Source organism: Dermochelys coriacea, chromosome 7 (assembly GCF_009764565.3).
Source record: "Dermochelys coriacea isolate rDerCor1 chromosome 7, rDerCor1.pri.v4, whole genome shotgun sequence".
Classification (NCBI taxonomy): domain Eukaryota; kingdom Metazoa; phylum Chordata; order Testudines; family Dermochelyidae; genus Dermochelys; species Dermochelys coriacea.
This window is the reverse complement of record NC_050074.1, coordinates 126042615-126070469: the sequence shown is the minus strand read 5'-3', so window position 1 is coordinate 126070469 and position 27855 is coordinate 126042615. Positions and strand designations below refer to the sequence as shown.

The 27855-nt window shown below is 65.5% G+C and overlaps 1 protein-coding gene and 1 long non-coding RNA gene across 5 annotated transcripts; one reads left to right on the top strand and one right to left on the bottom strand.

Moving 5' to 3' along the window:
• Window positions 1-27: 27 nt before the first annotated feature.
• Window positions 28-27689, bottom strand: LOC119858923 (M-phase inducer phosphatase 3-like). Of its 4 annotated transcripts, none has more exons than XM_038410469.2 (12): window positions 27179-27588; window positions 26117-26217; window positions 25991-26048; window positions 25508-25547; window positions 13587-13655; window positions 12665-12757; window positions 12186-12257; window positions 11575-11637; window positions 3986-4084; window positions 3425-3558; window positions 2791-2902; window positions 1455-1791 (listed from the first exon to the last, which is right to left on the bottom strand). In XM_038410469.2, exons 1-12 carry the CDS (start codon window positions 27373-27375, stop codon window positions 1639-1641), a joined length of 1191 nt encoding a protein of 396 aa, XP_038266397.1. In that variant the 5' UTR covers window positions 27376-27588; the 3' UTR covers window positions 1455-1638. The 4 variants fall into 4 exon arrangements, with proteins under 4 accessions (XP_043375325.1, XP_038266397.1, XP_038266398.1 ...); XM_038410470.2 differs by having other exon boundaries at window positions 27233-27588; XM_043519390.1 differs by lacking the exon at window positions 12665-12757 and having other exon boundaries at window positions 28-1791; window positions 27233-27689.
• Window positions 4566-20096, top strand: LOC122461141. The gene is made up of 3 exons (XR_006282900.1): window positions 4566-5563; window positions 7759-7764; window positions 20086-20096. It is a non-coding gene; the product is annotated as an uncharacterized LOC122461141 (long non-coding RNA).
• Window positions 27690-27855: the final 166 nt, after the last annotated feature.

The following is a 27855-nucleotide window of genomic DNA, read 5'->3' as shown; positions in this document are numbered from 1 at the left end:
AGTTTCTGTCTTATTATCTATCCCTTTCTTAATGATCACCAACATTCTGGTCACTTTTTTGATGGCTGCACACTGAGTGAATGTTTTCAGAGAATTATCCACAATGACTCCAAGATCTCTCTCTTGAGTGGTAACAGCTAATTTAGACCCCACCATTGTATATGTACAGTTAGGATTACGTTTTCCAATTTGCATTTATCAACATTGAATTTCATCTGCCATTTTGTTGCCTAGTCACCCAGTTTTGTGAGATCTTTTTGTAGCTCTTTGCAGTCCACCTGGAACTTAACTATCTTGAGTAGTTTTGTATCATCTGCAAATTTTGCCGCCTCACTGTTTACCCCTTTTTCCAGATCATTTATGAATATGTTGAATAGGACGGGGCCCAGTATAGACCCTGGAGGACACCTCTCTCCATTCTGAAAACTGACCATTTATTTCTATGCTTTGTTTCCTATCTTTTAACCAGTCACTGATCCATGAGAGGATCTTCCCTCTTATCCCATGACAGCTGACTTTGCTTAAGAGCCTTTGGTGAGGGAGCTTGTCAAAGGCTTTCTGACAATCTAAGTACCCTGTATCCACTGGATCCCCCGGGCCACACGCTGCTCGACCCCCTCAGAGAATTCTAGCAGATTGGTGAGGCGTGAGTTCCCAGGTGTGGCTCAGCGGGAGAGGGGAGGGAGGCAAGAATAAAAAGGAAATGGCAGGAGAACTCGAGGAGGGAACAAGAGGAGACCGAAGTGGCCACAAAGAGCCAGGCGTTAAAGCTGCTGCTGCATCAGTGCAGGTTTGAGTACTCATGCTGCTGCCCTTTTCTTGTATTTGCCTGGCAAGAAGGAGGAGCGAGAGGAGGGGAGGGGCTGAGGGCAGCCCTAGGGGGAAGCTCCCTGTCAATCACTGCCCTGAGGGAGGGGCAGAGGTGAGTTTGAGGGGGAAGTAGTGATGTGCACCCAAGCTCCACCCACAGAACAAACTCCACCCTTTTGAGGCACTAAAATGTGACACCCATAAAAGCAAATTGTGCAGGTCTCCTGCACAATGAAATGATGGCTCCTCGTCTGCCCTGTGTCTCCAGGTCCAAAATGAAAAAGTGAACAATGGTGACATCAAGTCAATATCCAACGAGCTGAATGGGGCTGTTCAACCTCACAGAGCTATCATTTCAGGCTGCCTGTAGACTCAGGAAGACGTCACTGCATCAGCTTCACTCACAGAGCCATATTTTGAAGGTTTTCTTTGCAACCATAAGGGCTAGAGCAGTGGTTCTCAAACTTTTGTACTGGTGACCCCTTTCACACAGCAAGCCTCTGAGTGCGACCCCCCCTTATAAATTAAAAACACTTTTTAATATATTTAACATCATTATAAATGCTGGAGGCTTAGTGGGGTTTGGGGTGGAGGCTGGCAGCTCATGACCCCCCCCATAATAACCTTGTGACCCCCTGAGCGATCCCAACCCCCAGTTTGAGAACCCCTGGGCTAGAGTCTTAAATTACAGCTGGGATGCTGGAGCTCCAGAGGCAGCCAGCCAGGGAAGGTCTGACTTGCCAAATGGGAAAGGGGCAGCTCCATTTCAGATGCAAGGGGTAGGGCTAGTGGGTACCTCCCTGTGAGTCAGGGATGGGCTCTGGGTTGCTATTGCAAGGGAGTCCCTGGGGACAGGGGCTTGAAAAGCTCTTTGCGGATCCTGCGCAGGCTCCAAGGCTTTTTCCTCCGCTGGTAGTTCCTAAGCTCGGCTCGGAAGTCCTTGTGCCGCATGTGGATGTAGCCCTGGGGCTCGCAGAGATCCTAGAGTGAGAGAGAGAGAGCATGTGAAACTTCCCACCGGGAGGGAAATGGAGTCTAGTGGTTAGAGCAAGGGGCTGGGAGTCAGGACTCCTGGGTTCTCTCCCCGGCTCTGGGAGGGGAGTGGTGTCTCATGATTAGAGCAGGAGGCTGGGAGCCAGGTGTGACAAAGTGGGACTGTTCTTAATGTTTTATCTGAATAGTGTGGGGGTGCCTCAGTTTCCCCTATGCAGTATCTAGGTGGTGGGATAAGGGTGTATGATCGTTGCAGAGCCCTGGAGGGCAGGTGTGTGCAGGGGTCTGGACACCCTGTTTCCTGGCAACTGATGGCCTGGCCCTTCCCCCCTGCAAGGTGAGAGCTAAAGGGTTGGAGAACAAAGGAATCAGGTGCCCTCCTGGCCCGGGAAAGGGACAAAGCCCAGAGGAGGAGGGCCTGGAGGGTGAGTCAGTTTGGGGCTGGCTGGGGACGAGGAGTGAAGTGCAGACGGGGTTGTCTGGCTCCCTGCCCCCCAAAATGGACCCAGCTGAGGGGTCCTGTTCTCTGCACCTACAAGCTCTGTTTTAGACCATGTTCCTGTCGTCTAATAAACCTTCTGTTTTACTGGCTGGCTGAGAGTCCCGTCTGACTGCGGAGTTGGGGGGCAGGACCCTCTGGCTTCCCCAGGATCCCGCCTGGGCAGACTGGCTGTGGGAAGCGCACGGAGGGGCAGAGGATGCTGGATGCTCCGAGGTCAGACCCAGGAAGGGGGAAGCCGGGTGAGCTTCTTGCCCTGCAGACAGGCTGCTCCCCGAGAGGAGACTTCCCCAGAGTCCTGCCTGGCTTTGTAGGGAGCAGCTCCAGAGTATCGCATGGGGACTCCGTGACACCAGGACTCCTGGGTTCTCTCCCCGACTCTGGAGGGGAGTGGTGTCTCGTGATTAGAGCAGGAGGCTGGGAGTCAGGACTCCTGGGTTCTGTTCTAGGCTATGCCACCCCGACCCCTGCAACTGCCCCCTAGGTACCTGGAAGTGCTCGTAAAACTCCTTGTAGCCGCCACGCAGCATGTACAGCTCTGGGTACCAGAGCTCTGGGTACCGGTTGGCGTCTCGGTCCATTCTCCTCAGGCTGCGGCACCTGCCCAACGATAGAGGGATTTCACCACTGAGCCCCTCCCCATAGTCACTCTAGGGACCCCCCTGGGACCACAGGATGGGGCAGGGGTGGGTGAGTCTGATTGGCCGAAGTGAGCATTTGTGGGCAGGAGGGGTCATGGGCACAGGAACTGTAGCAGCTGTGGGAGGCACTGTGGGGTTAATGGAGCGTGGAGCCAGCAAGACTGGCCGGTCCCAGCCATCAGAGCCAGGCACGGGCCTCGCCCCGAAGGACACTGAGCCTTGGGGGGCACCAGCAACCTCAGGCTGCCCCTGCTGCCCCCCCAGCCATGGCTGCCTTGCGAATGGAGCAGAAAGGTGCCCCCAGCTGGGCAGCATTGCTGGGATGGGAGCCAGGCGCGCCCTGCGGTGGCAGGGCCACTTGATCTCAGCCGGGTAAGCGTCCCAGTGCCCAACTCTGCAGCTCCTCCCTATCACAGAGACCTCGGTGGGGGATGAGCAGGGAGGGAGTTGGAGGAGCCCGGTAGGCCCCCAAGGCACCTACAAGCGGGGGCCTCTCTCAGAGGAGAACTCGCAGTGGAAGATCAGGGTGCTGCTGCGGGGGTACGGGGTCGTGCCCAAGGGATCCGGCAGGAACCACGTCGCCAGCTGCTCTTCTCGGTACAGATTCAGGGCGCCCTGCGCGAGAGCAAGGAGGTCAGAGAGGTGCGGCGGGGGGCAGGACCAGGGCTCAGTGCTCCTTCCCCACTTTCAGGGCTGGGGGAGCATCCCATAGATGGGGTCCACTGGGAGCTGGCAAAGTGCCAAGTGCCCCGCCCCCTTCTCCCCAGGCAAAACCACTGGGCAGCCCAGGATCCTGCATGAATAGGATTTTAATAATTTCATAATCCCCATAGCCAGCTCCTGCCCCGCTCCCCACAGCGCCCCCTGCCGGGAGGGGGCAGGACTGGAATAGCCGGGAGCTCCCCCCACTGCCGGCTCCTACCCCGCTCTCTGTAGCACTTTTTGAAGTGGTGTATCCAGGAGCTCACTCTCTGCACAGCCGGCAGCCCGGTGCCTGGGGGAAGTTGCCGGTAGCAGGACAGGTTGAGCCGGGCTCTCTTACCTTGATGTGTCCCCCAGCGTATTCGTAGGGATAGCGACAGTCCACCACCACGTACTCCTCCACCACCCCAGCCAACTGGCCGCGCAGCAGGGAAGCCACCTGCGGGGGTAGGGGGGTGGTAAAATGGGGAGGGGGATGAGCTCCCGAGAGGCTGTGTCATGGCAGCTCTGGGCTCGTCCTCCTGCTACCTGCCAGGGCCCCTTGCTTTGGGCGTTGGGCCCACGTTATGGGATTTCGTGCTGGCCAACGTGCTGCTCAAGAGGGTGCAGAGTCCACAGCACCAGCAAATCAGAGTCGCATGGACAGGGTGCGATGGGGTGTACTCCATCCTGGCTCTGAAAGAGTTAACTGGAGCAGGAGAGGCCAGTTAACCCCTGGAGCCTGGCCCAGGTCCAGTGGGGGGTACCTCCCAGCGGGGGGTCAGCAGACCAGGAGCGAGGGACAGGACGCACTCTGCAGTCCCTTGCGGGGCGAGGCTGGAGTGATGAGGAGGATCAGGGAGGAAGCCCTGGGGCAGAGCTGCCCTGGGACCCTCACCTGAGTAGAGAAGTATCTGACAGGAGGCCAGGGGAGACCCAGAGCAGCCCCTTGGGTAGGGAGCCCTGATAAAAGGGCAGGATCTGGTCTTGTAGAGCGAGAGCCCTGGGAGGGGTTCAGTGGAGGAACAGGGCGAGGGGAACCGAGGAGGGCAGACCTCAGTTGCAGTGTGAACTGGCTCCTGTCTGTGATAATGCAAAGACCATAGAGGCAGCAGCCGGGAGTCTGGTGGAGTGACCCTGGACTGCCTGTCCTAGGGTCCCTGGGCTGGAACCCAGGGCAGAGTCCAGGCCTGGACTCCCCTACCTGCTCTGGGGAAGGCGGTGAGAAGCCCCCAAGAAGGGGATGTGGACTGGTGGGAGCCCTGGGGTTATGGGCCCAGGCAGGGAGCGGGAGACCGGACGGTTGTTGGACGTTGTTCCCCAAAAAGGGGGGACTATGACGTTATGAGTGTAATATAATATCTCATTGAAAGGTGACAGGGCCAGAAAGAGTTAATGAACTCCCAGACCTAGGGCTGAACTTTAAAGACTGGGGAGGAAGAGATGGAAATGGAGCGAGCTGTGAAACGCAGCCGGCATTGTGAGAGAGAGAAGGGAGCCGTGTGCTCAGGGCTTGTGATGTCAGCAAACGAGTCTTGGCTATGGCTATGGCTTTGATTCAAAGACCAAAAAGCGAATATTAATATATACTTGAGTGAAATAGTATTATTGTCTATGTCTCTTTGAAGGTTGTGGTAACCTGTATCTGAACTGTTTAATGGATAAATTACCCTCTGCTAATTGCCAGGATGTTTGGGAGAAGGAAGGTTGAGCCTATTGTCTTCTCAGGCCAAGAGGCTGCTGGAAATGTATAAAAGCCTTGGGACACGATCCTTCATCTCAGATCTGCTTTGGGTTTCAAGAAGGGGAAACCCTGAGCCACGAGGATTGAGATCCCCAGTCGCTGACTGGAGTCACCCTGAATATGGACATTGGACTGTAACCTGTGGCCTATTTCTAAAAGGACATTTGGCAACTACAAACTCACCATCTCAGCTATGTACCTGGACCTCAAGAATTGAATTCAAGTCTGTCTGTATATTGATCTTTCAACCAACTCTCTCTCCTTTCTTTTTCAATAAATGTTCGTTTAGTTAACAAGAATTGGCTCCAGCGTGTATTTTGGGTAAGATCTAAGTTATTATTGGACCTGGGTGTGTGGCTGATCCTTTGTGGTTGGAGAATCTTTTCTTTTATAGGATGAGATAAGATTTTCAGTAACCATCATCATATCTGACATGGGTGTCTGGACGGAGGCCTGAGGCTGGCACTTTAAGGGGACTGTGTTGTGTGGACGTCTGGGTACACAGGGAGGTAATACAGAAGCTGGTTTGGGATGGCTGGGTAAATCTAACTATTGGAATATCCACCAGCGTGTGGGGTTTCTCTGCCCCGGCCTGTTTGCAGTTCATCCTGATTGAGTGACCTCAGCGCACCGTCACAGGACTGAGCGTGATCTGGCTGGAGGGCTGAGTCAGGAGAAGAGGGAGAGCTGCTGGACTGGAGCAGCCATCAGCAGGGGGGCTGGATGAGGAGACCTGGCTGCACTGTGCTTGGCCAAGCGGGGGCTGAATGAGGAGACCTGGCCATGCCCGGCTGTGCGGGGGGCTAGATGAGGGGAGCCGACCGTGCCCGGCTGTGCAGGGGACTAGATGAGGAGACCTGGCCATGCCATGTCCGGCCGTGCAGGGGGCTAGATGAGAGCCGTGCCATGCTGTGCCTGGCCATGCGGGGGGCTAGATGAGGAGACCTGGCTGTGCCCGGCCGTGCGGGGGGCTAGATGAGGAGACCTGGCCATGACATATCCAGCTGTGCAGGGGGCTAGATGAGTAGAGCTGTGCTGTGCTGTGCCCGGCCATGTGGGGGGGGCTAGATGAGGAGACCTGGCTGCGCCATGCCCAGCCGTGCGGGGGGTCTAGATGAGGAAAGCCAGCCGTCCATGCGGGGACGCTCCAGCCACAAGTCAATGTTTCCACTGGGGCATAAGGTCTCCACACATAGCCGGTCTGATGCCCCCAATCCTGACCCACACCCCCTGCACCCTCCAGCTTCACCAGTGCACCACCGTCCCTGCCTACAGCCTGCTCTGTTTGAGCCGGATCCCCTCAAGCTCCACTGCTGCCCCTCAGGCATGTGGCTTCGTGCCGTGTCTTTATGGGTGTGGCAGGGAGGCAGGCAGGAGGGGGCCTGGGCACAGAGCAGCATTAGGACTGGTGCTGTTTCCCTCACCCTGTGAAGTTCCTGACTGGGGAGAGAGATGGGGGAGGCACCAAGCAGTCCATCTGTGGGCACATGGTTGGAATGCTGGTTGCCGGGGCAGCTCCTCGGCAAATAATGGAGCCACTTTAGTTTTAGTCCTTTCCTGTCATTCCCCAGCACACGGGGTGGCAGCGTCAGTCTAGTGAGACACACAGCATGGACCAGGACGATGAACAGGCCCACGATGCAGCAGCTAGCAACAGAGCAAATAGGCAGCTCGAAGGACGCAGAGCACAGAGAGAGCTGGATTGCCCACAAAACCCTTCGCCCAGGCACGGCAGCGGTCGATGTCAGAAATGAGCCTAGTCTGTATGGAGAACTGGCCAGAGGGGGGAAAGGAGGCGAGGCGCGTGAGTTCCTGGAATGGTGGATCAAGGCGTTTGGGTCCTGGGGCCCCGAACAGAATGAGCTGGGAGAGGGAGCTGGAGCTGTGCTCTTGCAGTAGGGAGCTGAGAGCTCAGGCATGCGCGTGGAGCTGTGAAGACGTAACAGGTTCCCTCATCAGCGAGAGGATCGTTAGTGGGACTCATGATTCCAGAGTACAGGGAAACGGCTCTTGCCCTAGAGAAATGCTTCCAAAGAGCAAGGCCAGTGGAACAGTCCAGGCACGATGACAGACAATGACAGCCACGAGTGCAGGACACAGACGGGCTCAAGCTGAAGGAACCCAGAAGGCAGGACTGAGGGACACAGATGGACTGATAGTGCCGGCATCCTGGTCCAGTGAAAGGCAGAAGGAAAAGTGCCCAGCTATGGGCAGCAGTGCAGGGAGCGTGGAAACAGATTTCAGGCGAGCTGAGGGGAAGTGAGGTGCCCTACACCGGAGACATGCTCATCTCTGAGGGACTCCAGCCAGCCCCTGCAAAACTGAGCCAGCAAGAAAATGCGTGGGGCAGAGGCCGTGGAAGGAGTCCAGCGCTGTGGAGGAACGGGCAGCTGTCTGTGCAGATTCTGCTCCTGCCCGTCAGATGCCCGCGCCCAGCAGACACTGACATAACGCTGCAGCGCGGGCCTGGGCAGAGACCCGAGACAGCAATGAAAATCACAGCCGCCTGTGCATCGCCCTGCCGAGCCACCGGAGCTGCAGGGGAGGACTCAGGAGGAGGGCTAGGGCCAGCCCTGGTGCCAAGCCCTGCCGGGCACAGGAAGGGGATGTGCTCAGATAGGAGAAGGGCGCCTGGTTCCAGCGGTTCCCTTTGATCACCAGTGGCACGCGCAGACTGAGCACACCCCGCGTTATTGAGACACCAGCACTCGGAGGTGAGGGCAAGGGACTGAACGGCATTGCTGGCAGCAGGAGTGCAGAGCCGGCAGAGCTAACATGGATGCTCTGTGGGACAGTGTCTCCACAGCAACCCCTTCCCTCTCCCATGGGGGCTCCCGGCAGTCCAGCCAGGCTGGGGGCAGTGAAACGATTCAGGCTCCAGGGCTGGCCAGGCCGCAAGGCGCAGTCTCCCCTGACTGCCAGGGGAGGGATGCACTGGGTGCAGAGGACGGAGGTTGTTTAAAGGGGACTGAGCAATAATCCCAGCAGATTTAGGAGCTGACAGTGTGAGGCCTGGGGATAGCGGCCTGCCTGAGCCCAGCCAGGGAGCGGACCTGCTGGCCAGACGCGAATGAGATCGGTCCATGGAACCATGTGGGCTGCACAAAGAACACATCAGCGATGCACAGCGGGAGCCGGCTGCAGCCACAAGAAATCCTAACCCCACCCTGGGGAAAGGTGGGACTAGCCCTTCCCTCTGCTAATGCCAGGGGAGCACTGGGCGGTGTGCGATCTGGAGGGCACGTGCTGAGAACGGTGATCAGGAAGCTGAAGGTGCATTTTGCAAGGTCTGGCGTCCCTGACATGCGGTGCCGAGACAATGAGCCACAGCAGAATCCAAAGGGGAATTGGAGCACAAGACATCTTCCCCAGGTACCCACCAAGCAATGGGAAGGAACCCTGGCAGTGCCGGCAGCCAGCGGACTGATGGCAAAGGCCGAGCAGACAGGAAGGGCAATGCTGGATCACAGCAGTGTCACTCCCAGGGACCCCAGCAAAGCAAAGGACGCAGGGAAGAAAGGTAAGCAGCAGGATACGGACCCTGGACTTCAGGAAAGCAGACTTTGACTCCCTCAGGGAACAGATGGCCAGGATCCCCTGGGGGACTAACATGAAAGGGAAGGGAGTCCAGGAGAGCTGGCTGTATTTCAAGGAATCCCTGTTGAGGTTACAGGGACAAACCATCCCGATGAGTCGAAAGAATAGTAAATATGGCAGGCGACCAGCTTGGCTTAATGGTGAAATCCTAGCGGATCTTAAACATAAAAAAGAAGCTTACAAGAAGTGGAAGCTTGGACATATGACCAGGGAAGAGTATAAAAATATTGCTCGGGCATGTAGGAAAGATATCAGGAGGGCCAAATCGCACCTGGAGCTGCAGCTAGCAAGAGATGTCAAGAGTAACAAGAAGGGTTTCTTCAGGTATGTTGGCAACAAGAAGAAAGCCAAGGAAAGTGTGGGCCCCTTACTGAATGAGGGAGGCAAGCTAGTGACAGAGGATGTGGAAAAAGCTAATGTACTCAATGCTTTTTTTGCCTCTGTTTTCACTAACAAGGTCAGCTCCCAGACTGCTGTGCTGGGCAACACAAAACGGGGAAGAGATGGCCAGCCCTCTGTACAGATAGAGGTGGTTAGGGACTATTTAGAAAAGCTGGACGTGCACAAGTCCATGGGGGCCGGACGAATTGCATCCGAGAGTGCTGAAGGAATTGGCGGCTGTGATTGCAGAGCCCTTGGCCATTATCTTTGAAAACTCGTGGCGAACGGGGGAAGTCCCGGATGACTGGAAAAAGGCTAATGTAGTGCCCATCTTTAAAAAAGGGAAGAAGGAGGATCCTGGGAACTACAGGCCGGTCAGCCTCACCTCAGTCCCTGGAAAAATCATGGAGCAGGTCCTCAAAGAATCAATCCTGAAGCACTTAGAGGAGAGGAAAGTGATCAGGAACAGTCAGCATGGATTCACCAAGGGAAGGTCATGCCTGACTAATCTAATCGCCTTTTATGATGAGATTACTGGTTCTGTGGATGAAGGGAAAGCAGTGGATGTATTGTTTCTTGACTTTAGCAAAGCTTTTGACACGGTCTCCCACAGCATTCTTGTCAGCAAGTTAAGGAAGTATGGGCTGGATGAATGCACTATAAGGTGGGTAGAAAGCTGGCTAGATTGTCGGGCTCAACGGGTAGTGATCAATGGCTCCATGTCTAGTTGGCAGCCGGTGTCAAGTGGAGTGCCCCAGGGGTCGGTCCTGGGGTCCGTTTTGTTCAATATCTTCATAAATGATCTGGAGGATGGTGTGGATTGCACTCTCAGCAAATTTGCGGATGATACTAAACTGGGAGGAGTGGTAGATACGCTGGAGGGGAGGGATAGGATACAGAAGGACCTAGACAAATTGGAGGATTGGGCCAAAAGAAATCTAATGAGGTTCAATAAGGATAAGTGCAGGGTCCTGCACTTAGGATGGAAGAATCCAATGCACCGCTACAGACTAGGGACCGAATGGCTCGGCAGCAGTTCTGCGGAAAAGGACCTAGGGGTGACAGTGGACGAGAAGCTGGATATGAGTCAGCAGTGTGCCCTTGTTGCCAAGAAGGCCAATGGCATTTTGGGATGTATAAGTAGGGGCATAGCGAGCAGATCGAGGGACGTGATCGTTCCCCTCTATTCGACACTGGTGAGGCCTCATCTGGAGTACTGTGTCCAGTTTTGGGCCCCACACTACAAGAAGGATGTGGATAAATTGGAAAGAGTACAGCGAAGGGCAACAAAAATGATTAGGGGTCTAGAGCACATGACTTATGAGGAGAGGCTGAGGGAGCTGGGATTGTTTAGTCTGCAGAAGAGAAGAATGAGGGGGGATTTGATAGCTGCTTTCAACTACCTGAAAGGGGGTTCAAAGAGGATGGCTCTAGACTGTTCTCAATGGTAGCAGATGACAGAACGAGGAGTAATGGTCTCAAGTTGCAATGGGGGAGGTTTAGATTGGATATTAGGAAAAACTTTTTCACTAAGAGGGTGGTGAAACACTGGAATGCGTTACCTAGGGAGGTGGTAGAATCTCCTTCCTTAGAGGTTTTTAAGGTCAGGCTTGACAAAGCCCTGGCTGGGATGATTTAACTGGGACTTGGTCCTGCTTTGAGCAGGGGGTTGGACTAGATGACCTTCTGGGGTCCCTTCCAACCCTGATATTCTATGATTCTATGAAAGGAGCCAGAGAACCGGACTGGGATCCACGGAAGGGCATGCTGCAGTAGGAGGGACAGTGGGCAGGAGGGAAGCAGTTTAGAGAATGCCACTCTAGGCAGGCAGCGCAATCACTATGACAGAGGAGCCAAGGAGCTGAGTCCCCTACATAGGGGAGCAGAGTGGGGTCCAGCCATCAGCAGCCACACACAGCAGTGGCAAAGGGCAATGCTTCCCACTGCTCTGGGCCGCTGGTCACGTGAGGTCGCTGCAGACCCAGGACAGCGGTGGAGAGCAAACCGAGACAGCAGTGGAGTAGAGCTGGACAGCCAGCACACCCGGACAGCTGGGCCAAGGGCAGGAGTGGAGAGCGCAGAATAAGCTTCAGCCCTCGGTCTGTGTGCACATGGCTGGAATGCCAGCTGCGGCTGCCACACCGTGCTGCGGTCCTTAATAAGAGTTGTTTTACAAGCATGGGGTCCGCGTGTGCTGTTCTCCAGCAGTGGGTACATTTCACACTTACTGTGGCGGGGCTGACGTAACGCAGATCCCGGTGCAGGCCATCCTCCAGCGGCAGAGAGCAGGGCTGGGGTCACCAACAGAGACAGGCATTGGCCCAAAAACAGAGCTGAAGGGATATCCCTGCTCTCCCTGGGGGGACATAGCCCCTGCCTGCCACCACACACGCCCTGTGCTCCCTGGAGTGGGACTCCCCACACATGCTCTGTCCTCGCTGGAGTGGGATGTCCCCTTCCCCCACACGCACACATGTCCTACCTTCCCTGGAGCCAAGAGGTGAGGCATTCACCTTAACTGCAGACTGGTCCAGGGGCAGGAGTGTTCACTGTAGGGAGTTGGAAACACTACCCTTGAGGGGCAGCCAGCACCCTCCTGGAACGGGGAGGCCGGGTGGATGGTCGGGGCCTGGCGGGAAGGGTTAGGGGTGCTAGCGGGCGAGGCCAGCCCACCTAAGGAGAGCAGGACAGCCTTGCTGGCCGCAGGAGAGAGGCCAGGGCGCGGGGCTGGGCTCTGGGCAGGGCCCGGGGATTTTGGTCACTGCCCAGGGTGATGGGACCTTGCAGAGCAATTGGGCTGGAGGGCAGCGAACTCACGGGACAGGTACGATCCACTCACCCTGGAAAAATCTCCGGTCAGGATCTCGCCGTCTGTCCCAGGGGCTAGAGCAGGAGAGAGGCCAGAGCTGCCCTGGGGGAGGGGACGAGGGGAAGCCAGAGTCTCAGAGACACAGGGAAGGGGGAGAGAAGCAAATCCAGCCCCCAGCGCCAGCAGCACCACCCCGTCTGGCTTCCCTCGGGCCATGCCTCCCCCAGCCCCTGTCCAGCCCGGCACGGGACTTGCCCTGTGCTCCCGTGCAAGCCAGGCAAAGCGACTGGCTCCGTCCCTCGGCACCTGACCCCTGCTGGCCCCATTGCTCAGCCAAGTGGGGCTCTGTCTGCAAGCGCTGGACGTCTCTGCTCCCCAGGCAAGCTGCAGCTCCAGCCCCTGCTAAGGCTCCCACGGGGGGCCCGGGAGGGGAGAGGTGCCCAGGGGTCCAAGTGGCTGAGCGGAGTCACTAGATGCAGCATTGGGTGGTCTGCGCTCTTCCTTCTCACCCTCCTCGTCTCGCCCCCGTGGGGCTGCTTCCTCCCTGGGGCTGGGCCCTCCGGGCTGGGGAACAGAGTCCCCAGGTTCATCCGCTGCGGCTTCTGGGAGACAAAAGCCAAAGGGGGCAAGTCCAGTGTGTGACTCGCCCCAGCCCGGGCGTCGGGCCGAGACGCTGAAGGTCCATTGACGTACCAGGTGAATGAAGCCCCCAGCCTAGCAAGGGGGGAGACAGCCCTTAACTACCATGGGGGCGGGGAGGAGACTGCAAAAATCCTCCCTGGCAAACAGGTGCTGCACTCCCGGGGGGCTGCCTCCTGGCGCCAGGGCAGTGATGGGTAGGAGACAGAAGCCAGCCCAGAAAGCCATTTTCCATCCAGCCCTAGAGGGGCCAGAGCTGTGGGAATGTCAGACGGGGGGCAGGAGTCCCTGGGAACTGGGGCCAGGTGAGAAACCTGCGTAGGCCAAGAGAGTTGCTTGCTGCAGTCCAGCGCGAGGTGCAGCAGTGTGCCGGGGTTGTGTCTGCCGCAGCAGCTGCCTTGGTGCTCAGGCCTCCGGGCGTTTGAGCTGTAAGAACACCCAGCCCCGGCTGTGCCTGCAGGTCCAGCCCCGGGGAATCGCCCAGCCGCTGTTGGGAGCGGCCCAGGGGAGGGCAGGCAGTTTGGGGCTGATTCGGGACTGCGGGGCGTGTGGGTCACCCTGTGAACAGTAACTGGGTGCTGGCAGCCCATAGGCAGAGCGCCCAGTTACTGTGCCCGGCCCGCTGGCTGCTGGTGCCGGGCTGTGAGCCCCATGGCGCAGTATTGCAGGCACCCAGAGCTGCAGGGCAGGTGGTGACACAGCCCCTCCCTGCTCTGGGCTGATCCCCAAAGCACCCAGCCGTGCTCCCCAAATATCCCCGTGGGCAGACCAGACAGCATTGCCTCCACTCACCTCGCCCATGCCCTGAGGACTGGTACTTCCTTCCCCTGGCCCCTCGCTGGCTCCTCGCAGCCACTTGCTCTGGGGGAGGGCAGAAGGGAGGGAGCCATGTCAAGGCTGCCCAGGACATGGGGCGGGTGGGGAAGGAAAACGAGCAGGGATGGGCATGGAGCAGGTTCAGAGCAGGAGGCAGGTGGAGCGGGTGCAGGAGGGGCCAGGCACAGAGCGGGTGCAGGGCAAGGTTGGGCACAGAGCGGGTGCAGGGCGAGGCCAGGCACAGAGCGGGTGCAGAGCGTGGCTGGGCACAGAGCGGGTGCAGGATGGGGCCGGGCACAGAGCGGGTGCAGCGTGAGGCCAGGCACAGAGCGGGTGCAGGGCGAAGCCGGGCACAGAGCGGGTGCAGGGCGAGGCGGGCACAGAGCGGGTGCAGGGCGAGGCTGGGCACAGAGCAGGTGCAGGGCGTGGCCGGGCACAGAGCAGGTGCAGGGCGGGGCCGGGCACAGAGCGGGTGCAGGAGGGGCCAGGCACAGAGTGGGTGCAGGGCGAGGCTGGGCACAGAGCAGGTGCAGGGAGGGGCTGGGCACAGAGCGGGTACAGGGCAAGGCCGGGCACAGAGCGGGTGCAGGAGGGGCCAGGCAGAGATCTGGTGCAGGGCGAGGCCGGGCACAGAGCGGATGCAGGGCGAGGCCAGGCACGGAGTGGGTGCAGGGCGAGGCCGGGCACAGAGCGGGTGCAGGGAGGGGCTCGGCACAGAGCAGATGCAGGGAGGGGCCGGGCACAGAGCGGGTGCAGGAGGGGCCAGGCACAGAGCGGGTGCAGGGCGAGGCTGGGCAGAGAGCAGGTGCAGGGAGGGGCTGGGCAGAGAGCGGGTGCAGGAGGGGCCAGGTACAGAGCGGGTGCAGGGCGAGGTCGGGCACAGAGCAGGTGCAGGGCGAGGCCGGGCACAGAGCGGGTGCAGGGCGAGGCCGGGCACAGAGCGGGTGCAGGGCGAGGCCAGGCAGAGAGCGGGTGCAGGGAGGGGCCGGGCACAGAGCGGGTGCAGGGCGAGGCCGGGCACAGAGCGGGTGCAGGGAGGGGCCAGGCACAGAGCGGGTGCAGGGCGAGGCTGGGCACAGAGCGGGTGCAGGGCGAGACCGGGCACAGAACAGGTGCAGGGCGAGGCCGGGCAGAGAGCGGGTGCAGGAGGGGCCAGGCACAGAGCGGGAGCAGGGCGAGGCTCGGCACAGAGCGGGTGCAGGCGGGGCCAGGCACAGAGCGGGTGCAGGGCGAAGCCGGGCACAGAGCGGGTGCAGAGCGTGGCTGGGCACAGAGCGGGTGCAGGAGGGGCCGGGCACAGAGCGGGTGCAGGGTGAGGCCAGGCACAGAGCGGGTGCAGGGCGAGACCGGGCACAGAGCGGGTGCAGGAGGGGCCAGGCACAGAGCGGGTGCAGGGCGAGGCTGGGCAGAGAGCAGGTGCAGGGAGGGACTGGGCACAGAGCGGGTGCAGGAGGGGCCGGGTACAGAGCGGGTGCAGGGCGAGGTCGGGCACAGAGCAGGTGCAGGGCGAGGCCGGGCACAGAATGGGTGCAGGGCGAGGCCAGGCAGAGAGCGGGTGCAGGGAGGGGCCGGGCACAGAGCGGGTGCAGGGCGAGGCCGGGCAGAGAGCAGGTGCAGGGAAGGGCCGGGCACAGAGCGGGTGCAGGGCGAGGCCGGGCACAGAGCGGGTGCAGGGAGGGGCCAGGCACAGAGCGGGTGCAGGGCGAGGCTGGGCACAGAGCGGGTGCAGGAGGGGCCGGGCACAGAGCGGGAGCAGGGCGAGGCTCGGCACAGAGCGGGTGCAGGAGGGGCCAGGCACAGAGCGGGTGCAGGGCGAGGCCGGGCACAGAGCAGGTGCAGGGCGAGGCTGGGCAGAGAGTGGGTGCAGGAGGGGCCGGGCACAGAGTGGGTGCAGGGCGAGGCCGGGCACAGAGCGGGGTGCAGGGGGGGCTGGGCACAGAGCGGGTACAGGGCGAGGCCGGGCACAGAGCGGGTGCAGGAGGGGCCAGGCACAGAGTGGGTGCAGGACGAGGCCGGGCAGAGATCTGGTGCAGGGCGAGGCCGGGCACAGAGCGGGTCAAGGGCGAGGCCAGGCACGGAGCGGGTGCAGGGTGAGGCCGGGCAGAGAGCGGGTGCAGGGCGAGGCCGGGCACAGAGCGGGTGCAGGGAGGTGCTGGGCACAGAGCAGGTGCAGGCAAGGCCGGGCACAGAGCGGGTGCAGGGCGAGGCCCGGGCACAGAGCGGGTTGCAGGGAGGGGCCAGGCACAGAGCGGGTGCAGGGCGAGGCTGGGCACAGAGCGGGTGCAAGGCTGAGACCGGGCATAGAACAGGTGCAGGGCGAGGCCGGGCAGAGAGCGGGGGCAGGAGGGGCCGGGCACAGAGCGGGAGCAGGGCGAGGCTCGGCACAGAGGGGTGCAGGAGGGGCCAGGCACAGAGCGGGTGCAGGGCGAAGCCGGGGCACAGAGCGGGTGCAGGGCGAGGCTGGGCACAGAGCAGGTGTAGGGCGAGGACGGGCACAGTAGCGGGTGCAGGGCGAGGCTGGGCACAGAGCAGGTGCAGGGCGAGGCCAGGGCACAGAGCGGTGCCGGGCGAAGCCGGGCGCACAGAGCGGGTGCAGGGCGAGGCCGGGCACAGAGCGGGTGCAGGGCGAGGCTGGGCACAGAGCAGGTGCAGGGCGAGGCGGGCACAGAGGCAGGTGCAGGGAGGGGCTGGGCACAGAGCGGGTACAGGGCAAGGCCGGGCACAGAGCGGGTGTAGGAGGGGCCAGGCACAGAGTGGGTGCAGGGCGAGGCCGGGCAGAGATCTGGTGCAGGGCGAGGCCGGGCACAGAGCGGGTGCAGGGCGAGGCCAGGCACGGAGCGGGTGCAGGGCGAGGCCGGGCACGGAGCGGGTGCAGGGAGGCGCTCGGCACAGAGCAGGTGCAGGGAGGGGCCGGGCACAGAGCGGGTGCAGGAGGGGCCAGGCACAGAGCGGGTGCAGGGCGAGGCTGGGCAGAGAGCAGGTGCAGGGAGGGGCTGGGCACAGAGCGGGTGCAGGAGGGGCCGGGTACAGAGCGGGTGCAGGGCGAGGTCGGGCACAGAGCAGGTGCAGGGCGAGGCCGGGCACAGAATGGGTGCAGGGCGAGGCCAGGCAGAGAGCGGGTGCAGGGCGAGGCCAGGCAGAGAGCGGGTGCAGGGAGGGGCCGGGCACAGAGCGGGTGCAGGGCGAGGCCGGGCACAGAGCGGGTGCAGGGAGGGGCCGGGCACAGAGCGGGTGCAGGGCGAGGCCGGGCACAGAGCGGGTGCAGGGAGGGGCCAGGCACAGAGCGGGTGCAGGGCGAGGCTCGGCACAGAGCGGGTGCAGGAGGGGCCAGGCACAGAGCGGGTGCAGGAGGGGCCAGGCACAGAGCGGGTGCAGGGCGAGGCTGGGCAGAGAGCAGGTGCAGGGAGGGGCTGGGCACAGAGCGGGTGCAGGAGGGGCCGGGCACAGAGCGGGTGCAGGGCGAGGTCGGGCACAGAGCAGGTGCAGGGCGAGGCCGGGCACAGAATGGGTGCAGGGCGAGGCCAGGCAGAGAGCGGGTGCAGGGCGAGGCCAGGCAGAGAGCGGGTGCAGGGAGGGGCCGGGCACAGAGCGGGTGCAGGGCGAGGCCGGGCACAGAGCGGGTGCAGGGAGGGGCCGGGCACAGAGCGGGTGCAGGGCGAGGCCGGGCACAGAGCGGGTGCAGGGAGGGGCCTGGCCCAGAGCGGGTGCAGGGCGAGGCTCGGCACAGAGCGGGTGCAGGAGGGGCCAGGCACAGAGCGGGTGCAGGAGGGGCCAGGCACAGAGCGGGTGCAGGGCGAGGCTGGGCAGAGAGCAGGTGCAGGGAGGGGCTGGGCACAGAGCGGGTGCAGGAGGGGCCGGGTACAGAGCGGGTGCAGGGCGAGGTCGGGCACAGAGCAGGTGCAGGGCGAGGCCGGGCACAGAATGGGTGCAGGACGAGGCCAGGCAGAGAGCGGGTGCAGGGAGGGGCCGGGCACAGAGCGGGTGCAGGAGGGGCCGGGTACAGAGCGGGTGCAGGGCGAGGCCGGGCAGAGAGCAGGTGCAGGGAGGGGCCGGGCACAGAGCGGGTGCAGGGCGAGGCCGGGCACAGAGCGGGTGCAGGGAGGGGCCAGGCACAGAGCGGGTGCAGGGCGAGGCTGGGCACAGAGCGGGTGCAGGAGGGGCCGGGCACAGAGCGGGAGCAGGGCGAGGCTCGGCACAGAGCGGGTGCAGGAGGGGCCAGGCACAGAGCGGGTGCAGGGCGAGGCCGGGCACAGAGCGGGTGCAGAGCGTGGCTGGGCACAGAGCGGGTGCAGGAGGGGCTGGGCACAGAGCGGGTACAGGGCGAGGCCAGGCACAGAGCGGGTGCAGGAGGGGCCAGGCACAGAGTGGGTGCAGGGCGAGGCCGGGCAGAGATCTGGTGCAGGGCGAGGCGGGCACAGAGCGGGTGCAGGGCGAGGCCAGGCACGGAGCGGGTGCAGGGTGAGGCCGGGCAGAGAGCGGGTGCAGGGCGAGGCCGGGCACAGAGCGGGTGCAGGGAGGGGCTGGGCACAGAGCAGGTGCAGGGCGGGGCCGGGCACAGAGCGGGTGCAGGGCAAGGCGGGCACAGAGCAGGTGCAGGGCGAAGGCCGGGCACAGAGCGGGTGCAGGGCGAGGCCAGGCAGAGAGCTGGGTGCAGGGAGGGGCCGGGGCACAGAGCGGGTGCAGGGCGAGGCCGGGCACACAGCGGTGCAGGGAGGGGCCAGGCACAGAGCGGGTGCAGGGCGAGGCTGGGCACAGAGCGGGTGCAGGGCGGAGCCCGGGCACAGAACAGGTGCAGGGCGAGGCCGGGCAGAGAGCGGGTGCAGGGCGAGGCTCGGCACAGAGCGGGTGCAGGAGGGGCCAGGCACAGAGCGGGTGCAGGGCGAAGCCGGGCACAGAGCGGGTGCAGAGCGTGGCTGGGCACAGAGCGGGTGCAGGAGGGGCCGGGCACAGAGCGGGTGCAGGGTGAGGCCAGGCACAGAGCGGGTGCAGGGCGAGGCCGGGCAGAGAGCGGGTGCAGGGCGAGGCCGGGCACAGAGCAGGTGCAGGGCGAGGCCGGGCAGAGAGCGGGTGCAGGAGGGGCCAGGCACAGAGCGGGTGCAGGGCGAGGCCGGGCACAGAGCGGGTGCAGGGCGAGGCTGGGCACAGAGCAGGTGTAGGGCGAGGCCGGGCACAGAGCGGGTGCAGGGCGAGGCTGGGCACAGAGCAGGTGCAGGGCGAGGCCGGGCACAGAGCGGGTGCAGGGCGAGGCCGGGCACAGAGCGGGTGCAGGGCGAGGCTGGGCACAGAGTGGGTGCAGGGCGAGGCCGGGCAGAGATCTGGTGCAGGGCGAGGCCGGGCACAGAGCAGGTGCAGGGAGGGGCTGGGCACAGAGCGGGTGCAGGGCGAGGCCGGGCAGAGATCTGGTGCAGGGCGAGGCCGGGCACAGAGCAGGTGCAGGGAGGGGCTGGGCACAGAGCAGGTGCAGGGAGGGGCTGGGCACAGAGCGGGTGCAGGAGGGGCCAGGCACAGAGCGGGTGCAGGCCGAGGCTGGGCAGAGAGCAGGTGCAGGGAGGGGCTGGGCACAGAGCGGGTGCAGGAGGGGCCGGGTACAGAGCGGGTGCAGGGCGAGGTCGGGCACAGAGCACGTGCAGGGCGAGGCTGGGCACAGAATGGGTGCAGGACGAGCCAGGCAGAGAGCGGGTGCAGGGAGGGGCTGGGCACAGAGCGGGTGCAGGAGGGGCCGGGTACAGAGTGGGTACAGGGCGAGGCCAGGCACAGAGCGGGTGCAGGGCGAGGCCGGGCAGAGAGCAGGTACAGGGAGGGGCCGGGCACAGAGCGGGTGCAGGGCGAGGCCGGGCAGAGAGCAGGTACAGGGAGGGGCCGGGCACAGAGCGGGTGCAGGGAGGGGCCGGGCACAGAGCGGGTGCAGGGCGAGGCTGGGCACAGAGCGGGTGCAGGAGGGGCCGGGCACAGAGCGGGTGCAGGGCGAGGCCGGGCACAGAGCGGGTGCAGAGCGTGGCTGGGCACAGAGCGGGTGCAGGAGGGGCCGGGCACAGAGCGGGTGCAGGGCGAGGCCGGGCACAGAGCAGGTGCAGGGCGAGGCCGGGCAGAGAGCGGGTGCAGGAGGGGCCAGGCACAGAGCGGGTGCAGGGCGAGGCCGGGCACAGAGCCGGTGCAGGGAGGGGCTGGGCACAGAGCGGGTACAGGGCGAGGCCAGGCACAGAGCGGGTGCAGGAGGGGCCAGGCACAGAGTGGGTGCAGGGCGAGGCCGGGCAGAGATCTGGTGCAGGGCGAGGCCGGGCACAGAGCGGGTGCAGGGCGAGGCCAGGCACGGAGCGGGTGCAGGGTGGGGCTGGGCACAGAGCAGGTGCAGGGAGGGGCCGGGCACAGAGCGGGTGCAGGGCAAGGCCGGGCACAGAGCAGGTGCAGGGCGAGGCCGGGCACAGAGCGGGTGCAGGGCGAGGCCGGGCACAGAGCGGGTGCAGGGAGGGGCCAGGCACAGATCGGGTGCAGGGCGAGGCTGGGCACAGCGGGTGCAGGGCGAGACCGGGCACAGAACAGGTGCAGGGCGAGGCCGGGCAGAGAGCGGGTGCAGGAGGGGCCGGGCACAGAGCGGGAGCAGGGCGAGGCTCGGCACAGAGCGGGTGCAGGAGGGGCCAGGCACAGAGCGGGTGCAGGGCGAAGCCGGGCACAGAGCGGGTGCAGAGCATGGCTGGGCACAGAGCGGGTGCAGGGCGAGGCTGGGCACAGAGCGAGTGCAGGGCGAGGCCGGGCACAGAGCGGGTGCAGGGCGAGGCTGGGCACAGAGCAGGTGCAGGGAGGGGCTGGGCACAGAGCGGGTACAGGGCAAGGCCGGGCACAGAGCGGGTGCAGGAGGGGCCAGGCACAGAGTGGGTGCAGGGCGAGGCCGGGCAGAGATCTGGTGCAGGGCGAGGCCGGGCACAGAGCGGGTGCAGGGCGAGGCCAGGCACGGAGCGGGTGCAGGGCGAGGCCGGGCACGGAGCGGGTGCAGGGAGGGGCTCGGCACAGAGCAGGTGCAGGGAGGGGCCGGGCACAGAGCGGGTGCAGGAGGGGCCAGGCACAGAGCGGGTGCAGGCCGAGGCTGGGCAGAGAGCAGGTGCAGGGAGGGGCTGGGCACAGAGCGGGTGCAGGAGGGGCGGGTACAGAGCGGGTGCAGGGCGAGGCGGGCACAGAGCTCGTGCAGGGCGAGGCTGGGCACAGAATGGGTGCAGGGCGAGGCCAGGCAGAGAGCGGGTGCAGGGAGGGGCCGGGCACAGAGCGGGTGCAGGAGGGGCCGGGTACAGAGTGGGTACAGGGCGAGGCCAGGCACAGAGCGGGTGCAGGGCGAGGCCGGGCAGAGAGCAGGTGCAGGGAGGGGCCAGGCACAGAGCGGGTGCAGGGCGAGGCCAGGCAGAGAGCGGGGTGCAGGGAGGGGCAGGCACAGAGCGGGTGCAGGGCGAGGCTGGGCACAGAGCGGGTGCAGGGCGAGACTGGGCATAGAACGGGTGCAGGGCGAGGCCGGGCAGAGAGCGGGTGCAGGAGGGGCCGGGCACAGAGCGGGAGCAGGGCGAGGCTCGGCACAGAGCGGGTGCAGGAGGGGCCAGGCACAGAGCGGGTGCAGGGCGAGGCCGGGCACAGAGCGGGTGCAGAGCGTGGCTGGGCACAGAGCGGGTGCAGGAGGGGCCGGGCACAGAGCGGGTGCAGGGCGAGGCCGGGCACAGAGCAGGTGCAGGGCGAGGCCGGGCAGAGAGCGGGTGCAGGAGGGGCCAGGCACAGAGCGGGTGCAGGGCGAGGCCGGGCACAGAGCGGGTGCAGGGAGGGGCTGGGCACAGAGCGGGTACAGGGCGAGGCCAGGCACAGAGCGGGTGCAGGAGGGGCCAGGCACAGAGTGGGTGCAGGGCGAGGCCGGGCAGAGATCTGGTGCAGGGCGAGGCCGGGCACAGAGCGGGTGCAGGGCGAGGCCAGGCACGGAGCGGGTGCAGGGTGAGGCCGGGCAGAGAGCGGGTGCAGGGCGAGGCCGGGCACAGAGCGGGTGCAGGGAGGGGCTGGGCACAGAGCAGGTGCAGGGAGGGGCCGGGCACAGAGCAGGTGCAGGGCAAGGCCGGGCACAGAGCGGGTGCAGGGCGAGGCCGGGCAAAGAGCGGGTGCAGGGCGAGGCTGGGCACAGAGCGGGTGCAGGGCGAGACCGGGCATAGAACAGGTGCAGGGCGAGGCCGGGCAGAGAGCGGGTGCAGGAGGGGCCGGGCACAGAGCGGGAGCAGGGCGAGGCTCGGCACAGAGCGGGTGCAGGAGGGGCCAGGCACAGAGCGGGTGCAGAGCATGGCTGGGCACAGAGCGGGTGCAGGGTGAGGACAGGCACAGAGCGGGTGCAGGGCGAGGCCGGGCAGAGAGCGGGTGCAGGGCGAGGCCGGGCACAGAGCAGGTGCAGGGCGAGGACGGGCAGAGAGCGGGTGCAGGAGGGGCCAGGCACAGAGCGGGTGCAGGGCGAGGCCGGGCACAGAGCGGGTGCAGGGCGAGGCCGGGCACAGAGCGGGTGCAGGGAGGGGCTGGGCACAGAGCGGGTACAGGGCAAGGCCGGGCACAGAGCGGGTGCAGGAGGGGCCAGGCACAGAGTGGGTGCAGGGCGAGGCCGGGCAGAGATCTGGTGCAGGGCGAGGCCGGGCACAGAGCGGGTGCAGGGCGAGGCCAGGCACGGAGCGGGTGCAGGGTGAGGCCGGGCAGAGAGCGGGTGCAGGGCGAGGCCGGGCACAGAGCGGGTGCAGGGAGGGGCTGGGCACAGAGCAGGTGCAGGGAGGGGCCGGGCACAGAGCGGGTGCAGGGCAAGGCCGGGCACTGAGCAGGTGCAGGGCGAGGCCGGGCACAGAGCGGGTGCAGGGCGAGGCCAGGCAGAGAGCGGGTGCAGGGAGGGGCCGGGCACAGAGCGGGTGCAGGGCGAGGCCGGGCACAGAGCGGGTGCAGGGAGGGGCCAGGCACAGATCGGGTGCAGGGCGAGGCTGGGCACAGAGCGGGTGCAGGACGAGGCCGGGCACAGAGCGGGTGCAGGGCGAGGCCGGGCAGAGAGCAGGTGCAGGGAGGGGCCGGGCACAGAGCGGGTGCAGGGCGAGGCCGGGCACAGAGCGGGTGCAGGGAGGGGCCAGGCACAGAGCGGGTGCAGGGCGAGGCTGGGCACAGAGCAGGTGCAGGAGGGGCCGGGCACAGAGCGGGAGCAGGGCGAGGCTCGGCACAGAGCGGGTGCAGGAGGGGCCAGGCACAGAGCGGGTGCAGGGCGAGGCCGGGCACAGAGCGGGTGCAGAGCGTGGCTGGGCACAGAGCGGGTGCAGGAGGGGCCGGGCACAGAGCGGGTGCAGGGCGAGGCCGGGCAGAGAGCGGGTGCAGGAGGGGCCAGGCACAGAGCGGGTGCAGGGCGAGGCCGGGCACAGAGCGGGTGCAGGGAGGGGCTGGGCACAGAGCGGGTACAGGGCGAGGCCAGGCACAGAGCGGGTGCAGGAGGGGCCAGGCACAGAGTGGGTGCAGGGCGAGGCCAGGCAGAGAGCGGGTGCAGGGCGAGGCCAGGCACAGAGCGGGTGCAGGGCGAGGCCAGGCAGAGAGCGGGTGCAGGGAGGGGCCGGGCAGAGAGCGGGTGCAGGGCGAGGCCGGGCAGAGAGCGGGTGCAGGGCGAGGCTGGGCACAGAGCGGGTGCAGGGAGGGGCCGGGCACAGAGCGGGTGCAGGGCGAGGCTGGGCACAGAGCGGGTGCAGGGAGGGGCCGGGCACAGAGTGGGTACAGGGCGAGGCTGGGCACAGAGCGGGTGCAGGGAGGGGCCGGGCACAGAGCGGGTGCATGGCGATGCCGGGCACAGAGCGGGTACAGGGTGGGGCCTGGCACAGAGCGGGTGCAGGGTGGGGCTGGGCACAGAGCGGGTGCAGGAGGGGCCGGGCACAGAGCGGGTGCAGGGCGAGGCTGGGCAGAGAGCAGGTGCAGGGAGGGGCTGGGCACAGAGCGGGTGCAGGGCGAGGTTGGGCACAGAGCAGGTGCAGGGCGAGGCCGGGCACAGAGCAGGTGCAGGGCGAGGCCGGGCACAGAATGGGTGCAGGACGAGGCCAGGCAGAGAGCGGGTGCAGGGAGGGGCCGGGCACAGAGCGGGTGCAGGAGGGGCCGGGTACAGAGTGGGTGCAGGGCGAGGCCAGGCACAGAGCGGGTGCAGGGCGAGACCGGGCAGAGAGCAGGTGCAGGGAGGGGCCGGGCACAGAGCGGGTGCAGGGCGAGGCTGGGCAGAGAGCGGGTGCAGGGCGAGGCCAGGCACAGAGCGGGTGCAGGGCAAGGCCGGGCAGAGAGCGGGTGCAGGGAGGGGCTGGGCACAGAGCGGGTGCAGGGCGAGGCCGGGCACAGAGCGGGTGCAGGGAGGGGCCGGGCACAGAGCGGGTGCAGGGAGAGGCCGGGCACAGAGCGGGTGCATGGCGATGCCGGGCACAGAGCGGGTACAGGGTGGGGCCTGGCACAGAGCGGGTGCAGGGAGGGGCCGGGCACAGAGCGGGTGCAGGGCGAGGCTGGGCACAGAGCGGGTGCAGGGAGGGGCCAGGCACAGAGCGGGTGCAGGGCGAGGCTGGGCACAGAGCGGGTCAGGGAGGGGCCGGGCACAGAGCGGGTGCAGGGTGAGACCGGGCACAGAGCGGGTGCATGGCGATGCCGGGCACAGAGCGGGTGCAGGGTGGGGCCTGGCACAGAGCGGGTGCAGGGTGGGGCTGGGCACAGAGCAGGTGCAGGGAGGGGCCGGGAACAGAGCGGGTGCAGGGCGAGGCTGGGCACAGATCGGGTGCAGGGAGGAGCCGGGCACAGAGCGGGTGCAGAGCAGGGCCGGGCACGGGGCGGGTGCAGAGCAGGGCCGGGCACAGGGCGGGTGCAGGGAGGGGCCAGGCACAGAGCGGGTGCAGGGCGAGGCTGGGCACAGAGCGGGTGCAGGGCGAGGCTGGGCACAGAGCGGGTGCAGGGAGGGGCCAGGCACAGAGCGGGTGCAGGGCGAGGCTGGGCACAGAGCGGGTCAGGGAGGGGCCGGGCACAGAGCGGGTGCAGGGTGAGACCGGGCACAGAGCGGGTGCATGGCGATGCCGGGCACAGAGCGGGTGCAGGGTGGGGCCTGGCACAGAGCGGGTGCAGGGTGGGGCTGGGCACAGAGCGGGTGCAGGGAGGGGCCTGGCACAGAGCGGGTACAGGGTGAGGCTGGGCACAGAGCGGGTGCAGGGAGGAGCCGGGCACAGAGCGGGTGCAGAGCATGGCCGGGCACAGGGCGGGATGCATGTGGCAGGGCGCCAGGCAGGGAGAACTCAAGGGGGCAGAGGGGCCGGGCATGGAGCGGGTGCAGGGCGGGAGGCATGTGGCGGGGCGCCGGGCAGGGAGCTGTCAAGGGGGCAGAGCCTCCAGACAGCCCTGTCCATCCTGCCCCTGTTCTGAGCCCGACGTCGCATGCAGCTGCCCAGCTGTAAGTGGAGTGCGCTGGGACCCGGTGCCAGGCAGGGCTCTATAAATCCATGCTAGCGACGCCAGCCTCACCCACACTTCAGCATCGCCCAGGCGCTGCCCCCACCCCCCCGCAGAGCCTGGGCACCCCCCCAGTCCCTCTGCGCCCTGGGCTAGAAGAACCAGCTGGGGGCGCAAAGGCTGGTTCCTTCCCCACCGGGCAGGCTGTGCCAGGGCCCGGGTCCCGCCCCTCAGGGCTGGGAACAAGCAGGCACCGGCCAGCCCACAGGGGCACGTCTGGGACCTTGGAGGGGCCCGACCCAGCGCAGTGCAGAGTGAGCCCAGCAGTGGCAGGGCGGGTACTGGGCTGCAGGGTGGCAGTGTTCGTGCCCTGGAGCCCAGGGGAGGGGGTATAGGACAGCGACCCACAGGCCCTGCCCATGCCCTGCACGGTCCCGCCCCTCGGACACAGCCCGGGTACTCACGGAGCCGGGCAGGCTGCAACGCCAGGGCATCTGACTGCAGCTGAGAAGAGAAACCAGAGCCAGGGGTGAGAGCAGCCCCAGCGGGCAGCAGCCCCCCGGCCAGGCACACAGGCAGGTGGGGGGCGGGCTATGGGGTGCACGGCATGTGCCAATGGAGCTAGGGGGAGCACTGCATGTGCCGGGGGGCTCCGGGGAGCAGGAGGGGCTCTGGGGAGTGGTGGGGGGGCTCTGGCAAACAGTGAAAGTGCTCCAGGGAGTGGGGAAGGCTCTGTGGAGCAGTGGGGGGGGGCTGTGGGAAACAGTGAAGGTGCTATGGGGAGTGGGGAAGGCTCTGGGGAGCAATGGGTGTGTGGAGGGGGGCTCTGGGGAGCAGTGGGTGTGGGGGGGCTCTGGGGAGCGGTGGGGGGGCTCTGGGAAACAGTGAAGGTGCTATGGGGAGTGGGCTATGCGGAGCCTTTTCCCTGCCCCCACCCCTCCAAGTACCTGCCCTCACTGCTGCTGCTGCAGGCCTGGGGGCTGAGCGAGGGCTCCGGTGCATCACCTGGGACAGAGAGAGCGGGTCAGTGGGGCACTGGACGGGGGGGGTCATGCAGAGGGGCTGGTGCTGACCTGTGGGCGTGGGCGTCCCTGCGGGAGCCGGCACCTGGGAGCCAGCGCGGCTCGGAGTCAGGGCGTCTGGGGACAGCCTCAGCCTTCTCCTCGGGGTGATGCTGTGGGAGAGAGCACCCCATGACCACCCTGCCGCCCACCATCACCCTCCTCGCCCGCCGTCACCCCCTCGCCCGCCATCACCCTGCCACCCACCATCACCCCATCGACCACCATGACCCCCTCGCCCGCCATCACCCTGCCACCGTCGCCACCCTCCTCGCCTGCCGTCACCCCCTCGCCCGCCATCACCCTGCCACCGCTGCCACCCTCCTCGCCCACCGTCACCCCCTCGTCCGCCATCCTCCTCCTCGCCCGCCGTCACCCTGCCACCGCCACCACCCTCCTCGCCTGCCGTCACCACCTCGCCCGCCATCACCCTGCCACCCACCATCACCCCCTCATCCACCATGACCCCCTTGCCCGACATCACCCTGCCACCGCCACCACACTCCTCACCCACCGTCACCCCTTCACCCGCCATCACCCTGCCACCCACCATCACCCCCTCACCCACCATCACCCTGCCACCCACCATCCTCCTCACCCACCGTCACCCCCTCGCCCGCCGTCATCCCCTCGCCCGCCATCACCCTGCCACCCACCATTACCCCCTCACCCACCATCACCCTACCATCCACTGTCCTCCTCCTCACCCGCCGTCACCCCCTCGCCCGCCGTCACCCCCTTGCCCACCGTCACCCTGCCACCGCCGCCACCCTCCTCACCCACTGTTCCCTTCTTCACTCACCATCACCCTCCTCACTCTGCTACCAGGCCTGGATCCATCCCACGCCCTCCACCCACATGGGGGCAGGGTTCATGCCCCCCCCAGATCTCCCCCAGCACCTGCCCTGCCTGAGCTCCCCACAGGGGTGCACTTCACTTGGGGGGACTGGCCCAGCCTCTGCCAGAGCCCGCCGGTGCTGTTCCTAACCTGGCTCAAAGGGGTCGCTGCAGAGCAACGTCCACCCAAATACCCCGGCCCCTCCGCACCCCATCCCGCCCCCACCCCCTGCCTACCCGTCTCCTTCCCTGCGGCAGGGCGCGGAGCTCGGCCCGGAGCGGGGCGGGTACCTCTCCACGCAGCTGAGATGCCCCATGTTCCTGCACAAGCCGCCGATGGGTGACGGCCCCGGCTCAGGGGAGAAGATGAGCCCGGCTGGCGGGCGGGTGCCCCGGTTCCCTGGGTGGGGGCTGGCGCCCTGAGGGCTGGCCATCGCCGACGGGCCTGGCCGTGGGCTCTGCTGCCCAGGAGCTCGTCCCCAGTGTATTAAAGACACCCACAAGTAGCTGGTCCCCTGCCCCTGGTCAGGCACCGCCGCAGTGGGGGGCTGCCGTCCTGCCTAGAGCTCCGATGGCCGGGGGCCGCTCTGCCCCCTCTGTGTGCCTCTGCCCATCCCCACCTCACTCCTCCCTGCAGCTCAGCTCCTGTCCCCGGCCCTGCCTTTAAATGTCCCGCTGGCCAGCGGGCGAGAGACCAAACCCTCCCTGCTCACCGTTGCTACAACAAGCTCTCTCCCCTGGGGACAACACTTCAGTTGCCAGGGCTGGGGGGCAACCTGCCTCCTGCTGCCCAACTCTGCCAGCTGCCCCGGGCTTCCCCCCGCGTGGGAGAGCTCCAGAAGTCTGGCATCTCTGCACGGCCCCCCTTCCCTTCGGGGCTCCCCCCACAGCTGCCCCTTCCCCCTCTGCCTCCC

Excerpts from the sequence above, each read along its gene's own strand:
- LOC119858923 (XM_038410469.2), bottom strand. The coding sequence starts at position 27,375 with ATGGCCAGCCCTCAGGGCGCCAGCCCCCACCCAGGGAACCGGGGCACC. Across the intron at positions 26,218-27,178 it reads TGCCGCAGGGAAGGAGACGG|CATCACCCCGAGGAGAAGGC; the intron begins GTAGGCAGGGGG and ends TCTCTCCCACAG. Across the intron at positions 13,656-25,507 it reads GTTGCAGCCTGCCCGGCTCC|AGCAAGTGGCTGCGAGGAGC; the intron begins GTGAGTACCCGG and ends GCCCTCCCCCAG.